Source organism: Agrilus planipennis, unplaced genomic scaffold, assembly GCF_000699045.2.
Source record: "Agrilus planipennis isolate EAB-ADULT unplaced genomic scaffold, Apla_2.0 scaffold288, whole genome shotgun sequence".
Taxonomy (NCBI): domain Eukaryota; kingdom Metazoa; phylum Arthropoda; class Insecta; order Coleoptera; family Buprestidae; genus Agrilus; species Agrilus planipennis.
This window is the reverse complement of record NW_020439019.1, coordinates 244,375-253,053: the sequence shown is the minus strand read 5'-3', so window position 1 is coordinate 253,053 and position 8,679 is coordinate 244,375. Positions and strand designations below refer to the sequence as shown.

Below are 8,679 nucleotides of genomic sequence, written 5' to 3'. Positions count from 1 at the left end.
AAACTAAATTATGATGACGCTGACAATTTTTTCCAATTTAATCATGTCTTATGACAATTTTTTATATTATTTTTAATAAAATTGATTAAAAAAAAATACGTGAAATAAATAGTTACAATGTAATTGTGACACTATAAAACATCCATTGAAGTTTCATTTCATTAACATTTCACCTCATGGAAAGTTTTCTTGGTTCATTTAAAAAGCATAGATGAACTTCTATTCTAGGAAAAGTTTTTGCGTTCTACATATATTTACACCCATTTAATTAATTTTTATACAATTAAATTTTGTTTCTGAATCACACTGAAACATAATAGGGCAAAAAGTCTATCAGTTTTGTAAAACTCCATATGACATATGACTTTCCCTGTTAATAAATGTGTACAATTTTGAGATTGCTCAATAATGATAAAATGCTGTAATTAAAACTTCTCGTGTATTATTTCTAACTCATATCCATAGGCTCTACATAGGTAATTGATACATCATGCACATCAATATTTGAAGTTTTTGTAGTAAGAATAGGTGTAGTTCCCTTAGGATAACGATATGATGCCTGACGCACTCCTTTTTTGTTTGCTTCGTCATAAGTTCTTAAGTACTCTGCTGTGCCTTTCTTGATAATGCAAAGATCCACATTAGAGCCAGAACCAAGATCATTAAAAATACCTGCCGCAATGGCATCTCTGACGAGCTTCTTTCCCTCATCTTCATTCATGTTGGGTCTCCAATATGATTCAAAAACAGCCATTGCAGCAAGAGAACCTGATCCCATAGTTGTATATGGCACTTTATCAGATGAACCATGAGGATAAATGCAGTACAAATTAGGTCCAGTACTATCTACCCCTCCTAAAACAAGAGCTGCACCAATGTAACCCTGATAACGAAATAAATACTGTTTTAACATTTGATTTGCTGTTGCAACTCGTACAACACGATTTGTATTTAATCTATGCAATTCAAGTTGAGATGAAATCATTTGGGTGGTCATTTCAGTATCAGCAGCTGTACCTGCACCACAGCAACTACAATTTTAAAATTTATCGTTAAGTTAAATTCATAAAATAATTGTATCAAACATACTAAATATTCGATGCTAAATAATGAATTTTCTGACAATTTTTATCAGAAACAGTGGTATCCTCTGTAGCACGTGTATCAGCTCCCAAAATTACACCATCTTTGTAAGTTATACCAACAATTGTAGTACCTGTCTTAGTAGCTTTTGGTGGAACAAAACCATTTGCAACGAAACTTGCATTTCTAAAAAAAAGAGTATTCACTTGACTACTTACCGTTGATCATCATACTACTAATTTTAAAAGTTGCTTATTCATGCTTAATATAATAAAGTTAACCTCAAAGAATGTATTTGTATTGACTTTAAAACGAAAAATAAATCGAATTATTGCCCGTTAAAACAAATAGTATACATTTTGAAAAAAAGATTACCTTTTACAATTTTCAAATGAAAATCCGGGCTCTGGGTAATCGGCTATTAAAACTGCAGCCATCCTGCACAAAAAGATGTTACACCATTAATACAAAAATAAAATTAACAAAAATAACAACTTTATTTAATAATGTTTAAGGAACCATTTTCTTCAATAATGTTTAATTAAGGTTTTTGGATACTTATTTATAAAAAATAATCATACCTGATATTGAATGAGCTAAATATGCTGACTTACACTGATTGCTACGGCGTACTAACCATAGATAATAGTACTAACTGGCAATAACCTGCACTAACCCATAGCTTCTCTGCCCATAGACACCAACCATATGAGCATAGACATATATTAATGGACGTGCCTTAGCCATAGACATATAATAATGGACGTGCCTTAGCCGTATGTCGTAATAATTTCTTGGCTCGAAAAGTGAGGGAGATGGCGTATGATGTCGGACTTGTACTATCTCTTTCATGACACGCTTACACACTATCGTGAGAGAGATGGATATTGTCTGAAACTTCGTTTCATCTCTTTCTTTTGTTGTACCATCGACGTTTACTAATGGACATGCCTTAGCGGTCAGAATTGTGGTACAACAAAAGAAAGAGAAGGAACGAAGTTTCGGAGTGCGTGAGCGTGTCATGAAAGAGATAGCACTAGTCCGAAACCGTATGCCATCTCCCTCACTTTTCGAGCCAAGAAATTATTACAACGACTTACGGCTTAGGCACGTCCATTAATATATGTTAATTGAATTTGAATAATTTCAAAATATTGTAATTCCAGCTACGCGTAAACAAGAGCTGTGCCAGTTTACGTGATACGGAGTATATATAGAGAAAGCGTAGTTGTCTATGTCTATGATTAGAAGACATCCAAAGAATTTTTCTCATTTTTCCTCAAAAAATATTCACCAAAATTTTCTTGCTACTATTAAGAATTTTCAAATAACTAAGTACTTAGAGTCGATTTTATAAGTTGTATATTTGTATAAAGCCACCTACATTAAAATTGTGATCCACTTTTAAAATTGAATCAAGATGTTTTCTTTTATAAAATGTTTACTATAGGGCTATCAATAAAGTGTACATGCAGATGGACTAATCAAAAGTCTAGATAATAAAGATATTTAATCATTCAAGTCGCTGCTACTTTAAAGTCATTTTACACACAAACATTCTACTTCCCAAATATTTGTAAAAACAAAACATACAATTAAATTGAGGCTTTTATAAATTTGTCAATTATTTTGTTGTTGTATATGATGTTGTAAAGTTTGTATATATTCTTCTGCAGCTGTACAAGTTTGTTCAATTTCATAGTTTTGAGAGACCAATTGTACCCATTTAGTTTCAAGCATTGTGAGCTGTTCACCTCCTTTTGTTTGTAACGATTTTCGCTGCCAATTTATTTCCTGAATGCCTTGTCGAAGTTCAGTTAATTTTTTAGTTGCACTGTTTTCACATTCTACTAACGTTTGTAAATATCTCTGCCAGATGGGGCAGCAATATTGTAGCATTAATTGTAAATTAAGTATTCTCACTGACTGATGTTCAAGTTGAGCTTGTGAATTATCAACACACTCTGCCCATGCACCAAGTTCATTTAATTTGCCACTTGGAGGTGGAGGCAATTCATAACGTTTCATGGACATTGCCTCTAGAGGTGACCTATTTTGAAGTCTTTCAAACTCAGTCCTCATTATTGGAGTTTCAAAAGCAGTTACATTAAGGGGAGGCAAGTTCTCTAGATAATTTTTCGTTGGTCTATACCTTCTACATTCTTCATCAACCATGGCAGTTGCCTAGAGAAATTAGAACCTTTTCAGTCTATTTCAACAAAAGATATTGTTTTACAAACCGCTTCTCTGACGCCTAGTTCATCGTAGCCTTGATCTATGTACGGCAGTGCATCTACAATAATCTCACCAGCCATCTTTCAGCTTTACATAAAAACGTACAGTGTGAACTAGAGTTTTGAATTAAAGGTTAATATTTGATTTCCATCCTCCATTAGACATATACATATATAAATAGACGACTGTATACGACCATAGACAACTTTAGACAGTATATATCATTGAGTGAGAGAGATGGATATTGTCCGAAACTTCGTTCCATCCCTTTCTTTTGTTGAACCACAATTCTGACCGCTAAGGCATTTCCATGAGTAAACGTCGATGCTAATGACCATGCATTATCTATGGACCATGCACTGTCTAGATCGAAAAGGGGAGCAGTCAAAGTGAATTCTTACCATATTCTTACGAACAATAAACCACGTCGGAGATGGGAGGTCAGTCGTGTGAAGCTAGCACGCGATATGAATAATCCTCTGATTTAAACTTTACGAATAAATTGTGCGTCATTTGCAGGTTCTAAATATGTATGTAGCGTAATTTATATTACTCATCAGTAACAATTATACTTCGTTTACTTTCTGTAGCGATGTGACCTTCAGTTTGACCGGCGCAGACTAAAAAAGAACAGCACTAGGCCAGAAGAGGAGGAGACAACTCTCGGCCAAACTCTTAACCGGCGAGAAGCGTATAATCCGTACACTACTGCACGAAAAAATTGACCATTTTATCCACTACAGTTGCATTGGAAAATACTATAAATGGCACAGTAAACGCCATCTGTAGTACGATGCTACATTTTAGGATTACGTATGCTCCAACAAGGTCTATTTATATATATATGGATATCTACTTGCTGAAACGAATCCCGGCGTAGCTCACCTCAACGTGGTAGGCACGTTACCATAATCGAATAAAATAATTCGAAGTGGTCTGTATTCTGTCGAAACTGCCAGACGGGGATCGCGATTTCGATCTTTTTGGATCTCATCAGCCCGTCGCAGGCAGCTGTTCAAATGTGCTGTTATTGGTACCATTTACTACTGAAAATATCAACGAGATGTTTGTTTATATTTGAAGATGTATTAAAGGTTTTAAGGCATGTTTTCGACTCGCACTACTATTCATGATTGAACAAAACTTTTGGCAGGTACTGTATGAAAAAGTATGTTTAATGAACAAGAGTCGAGAGTATAATGAACTTTTTTCTCCCTACCTACAATTTTGCCAGCGCGAATTCAAGACATTGGAAGGGGCACATCGCTACAGAAAGTAAATGAAGTATACATACAGTACTTAATTTTTTATTGATATTACCAATACGCGTGCGCAGTCGTGAGAATCTGGCACCCGATATAAACAATCCACTGATTTAAACTTTACTCATAACTTGTGCGTCGTTGACGGGTTCAAAATATGTATCATAATTGTATGTTCATTAGTTTTGTAAAAAACAAGGAAATTGTGTGGAAATTAAATGTCAATTTATTTAAAAAAGTACTTAAGATATGATAATTTAATTGACACCGATTTAATGCGTGTCTTTTGTGCTTGAAAACTGAGCTATTATGATAAGCGGAGTTAATTTTTATATTCTTTATTAGTAATGAGTTATTATGATAACTCAATTTTCAAGCACAAATGACGCGCATTCAGTTCTAGAAAAATGGCGGTTTGGTAAGTCGGTGACTTTTTGAGTTTCCTGCATAGCAACATTTAATGCAATACTGCTCCATCTGTCAATCCAACAGACTTCTGTTTTTGCATTTCGTATACTCATCAAGCATTATCTTTTCGTGTAAAAAAATCTATCACTGAAAGAAAGAAAGGACTTAATAAGTACGATTTGAAGAAGGGGTTAAGGAGTGATATACTTAACTCTGCTGTGACCGCACCTGCGCAAGTGACGCGTTCAGGTCGTTAGTCAGAAATCGTCGATAAAATATATATACATATATACAGAATAAAACTGTGTAAATTGGTTGATGTCGTTGGCTTCTCGACTGAGCAGGTGCATTACATGTTAAATGAATATTTTGACATGAAAAACATATTCGTTCGATGGGTGCCGCGGGGAGACTAAAGAACAGTGAAAGCAGTAAATGTGTCCAAGAGAACGTGCACCACAGAAGGCCAAGATGGGTCGATCGGTCAATAAGGTCAATAGGATACACGCGGTGCCATTCACATGGATTACTGTAAATACTACTCATTGCTGTTGGCAGATACTGCAAAACTACATTGGTCGTTTGAAATACTGGAATTGTGAAAGAATCTAGAGCGCCCCTCAAATGAAGCAGTCGGCAGCAGGAAAACTATGGCCAGACAATTTTATGGAGCACAAATAGGTTCATCCTCACTAAGTCCTCAAAGAAGTCATCATTATAAGACCGGAGTTAACTCACTATCGTTCGACCTGATGAGGTATCAAAATGGGTATCAGAATGGGAGTTCAATCTTTGGCAAGAAAAGTGATCTTGACCAATGCCACCGGAAAAAGTTCATTAATTCGAGGAGAATACAACATAGAAAATAGGATCGGAAATGCGTTCTTATACAGTTCTTGAAAAACATAGAATCAACTTAATTCTTTATATTCATTCATTCATTCAAATTCAATTCAAACATCGTCAATACTTGAATAACCAATTTGAAAGACGTCGAGCAAAGGATCTGCAAGGGCATAAAGTTGGAAGTATTTGAATCAGTAAACGAAAGTTACCACTGCTACTAGGAAGAAGAATCAAAAGCGAAACTATAAAGGATGTCCACCTATATGGGGAGGTAGTCACCGAATTGTGACCATGTCGGACAATAGGGGTAGGGGGGTTAGGGCTTTTGTGACGTCCTCAAATAACTGTGTATTAAAAAAATTGTATCAATAAATACCACTACATTATATCATACAAATATAATAAATTTTAAATATTCCACGTTTAAATGTAACGGTATTAACGATGAAAGGCACGCTGAACTGCGGGTACATCAAGATTGGGGCTCCAGAGAGTGTAATCTTCACATGTTCAAACGCTTTTTGGTATTCGGGTGTCCAATGGAATGAAACTCCAACTTCTGTAAGTCTGTGAAGTAGTCGAGATATATCGGCAAATCATCGAATCATTCGGTAGTAGGAGTAAAGTCCCAGAAAACTTCTAAGATCTCGTCGTCTGTTTATCTGAAGCAGATTGAAGCAGCGGCAGAGGTAATTTCCTGGGCTGATTCAGATAAAGCAACAGCACTAATAACTTTTTTACAAGGAGTGGCGCTGAATAAACTCTAAGGAATGCCCGAATTCCAACAATATGATTTCCACATATTGACAACCGCCTAGAAATGAGGCACCTATATCAGACTTCAAAGGTCATGAACGAATTCGACGATCAGAGAATTACAAAAGAAGGTGTCATGTTGCTGATCAGGGAAAGTGTAATAGATGTAAAGAAAGCCACTGCCAGAAACACGGGAGAATGGAATCCAAAATGTTGGGAATGTGGAAGAACTGATCATTTTGCACGAGACTGCAAGAACTACAGTCGTCGTCTGAAGTGCTGGAATTGCAGAAAAAATAGGACACATAAGTCGAGAGTGCCCCTCAAACAAAATAGCCAATCGAAAATCTAAGATCAGTCAACTTTATAGGTCGCAAGTTGGCTCACCCTCACCAAGCCCTGAAGAAGTCATCATATCAAGACTGGGCAGCACTTATTCGTTATTTATACAGGGCTCTACAAATCAGCACAATATTAGAATGATTACCGATGCAGGGATATCAAGTACCATCGTTCACCCTAATATGGTATATGAATGGCGAATTCAATCTTTGGACAGAAGACTAATTCACAAATCCATGAAGACTGCAACGTTAAAATTAAAATTGGAAATGCGACCTTACACAGTTCTGTTTTGGTAGTAGACATAGTATTTAATGTCACCATTAGATTGGACCTTTTGCAACAACATGGAATCGACTTAAATATTAGCATTTCTGTAATAAGCATCGCTTGAAAAGAGATACTAATGTCAAATCCTAAATCGAAGCTTGCTGCGTACAAGATGATTGTAGAGGAAGATCTACTGAGTCACTCCGAGAGTATTGTAAAAGTCAGAATAGACGATGACATCGGCGGATTGGTAGGGGTAATCGAACCAGACAATCAAGACTTGACACAGAAAGCATTATTAGTGAGACGTACGTTGTAAGAAGTGGAAACTCATCGATACGATAGAATGTTATAGATTATATATTGTAGATATGTTAGAATAGCCAATTTGAAAGACTTAGAGCAATAGATCTGCAAAGGCACAGAGTCGGGTGTATTTAAACCAGTAGCTTATCACAACAAGCATCTAGTCAAACAATGAAAGAACTTTTCGTCTGTTTTCCGCACGTCTTCGCCTATCAGATCAAAAGTTTGGTAGGACCAACTTAACATATTGTAATGTTCGTGGGTTTAACAAATTAACTTTTAAGACTCACAACGGCAAAAACTGTTTATTTACACTAATTATTACTAAAGGACTTAAAAACACTATTAAATGATTACTAATTTAGGTAATTATTCTATTTATTTACACTACTTTAGGTAATTATTCTATTTATTTACACTACTGTTACTATTCAGTGTTCTATTTATTTCTTGATTCACTTCTGCAACGGTCAATTTATTTCTACTCATCACTTCTGGAACGGTCAATTTATTTCTACTCCATTTCGGCGATCGTCTCTTCCTTTTTATACTCCCTTACCTCCTTTCGGGAACATTCTCTAGCCGTCCAGAGAAGTCTCGTTTTCTTTGAATGGTTTAATTGCTTTCCCAGAACGCAGGTACGACACACACGTTTACAGATACGACGCACATGAAGAAAAGCGCCCGCGGCTAGTCGGCGAATCGATAAGCCGCTCATACACACGTATGCCCGGTCGCACACAATCACGCTCGTGGTCATCACATCAATACAGGAACAGCAAGGCACATGAAAACAGCCAGAAGAGTTCCTTAGGTGAAGCAAGATAAGGTGACCATATTTTTTTATTTCAAATCCGGGACGGGGGACGGGGGGGTATTCAAATTAAATAACTTAAGTATGATTTTTTTAATCATTTTTTAATAAAAATTATACATAACAAATACTATTTAAGGATATAATAAAAATCAGTATTTTTTTTAAATGAATCACATTTTTTTAATCAGAATTACTAAGTACAGAACTTTTTATATTTTTCTGAACTATGGATCTTTTTCAGTACTTAGTTCTTTTTTACTTTGAAGCATTGTATAAAATTCTGTACAATTTTCTTCATAATTAACTTTAGTAAGTAATATCGCTTTTAGTGTGTCTATTTCAAGTCGAGTCTTG

At 35.6% G+C, this 8,679-nt stretch overlaps 2 protein-coding genes across 2 annotated transcripts; both read right to left on the bottom strand.

Moving 5' to 3' along the window:
* Nucleotides 1-420: 420 nt before the first annotated feature.
* LOC108741304 (proteasome subunit beta type-7) lies at nucleotides 421-1,774 on the bottom strand. The gene is made up of 4 exons (XM_018476071.2): nucleotides 1,665-1,774; nucleotides 1,459-1,521; nucleotides 1,090-1,269; nucleotides 421-1,031 (listed from the first exon to the last, which is right to left on the bottom strand). Exons 2-4 carry the CDS (start codon nucleotides 1,518-1,520, stop codon nucleotides 449-451), a joined length of 825 nt encoding a protein of 274 aa, XP_018331573.1. The 5' UTR covers nucleotide 1,521; nucleotides 1,665-1,774; the 3' UTR covers nucleotides 421-448.
* An 800-nt stretch (nucleotides 1,775-2,574) lies between these two features.
* Nucleotides 2,575-3,848, bottom strand: LOC108741305 (pre-mRNA-splicing factor SPF27). The gene is made up of 2 exons (XM_018476072.2): nucleotides 3,324-3,848; nucleotides 2,575-3,267 (listed from the first exon to the last, which is right to left on the bottom strand). Exons 1-2 carry the CDS (start codon nucleotides 3,396-3,398, stop codon nucleotides 2,704-2,706), a joined length of 639 nt encoding a protein of 212 aa, XP_018331574.1. The 5' UTR covers nucleotides 3,399-3,848; the 3' UTR covers nucleotides 2,575-2,703.
* Nucleotides 3,849-8,679: the final 4,831 nt, after the last annotated feature.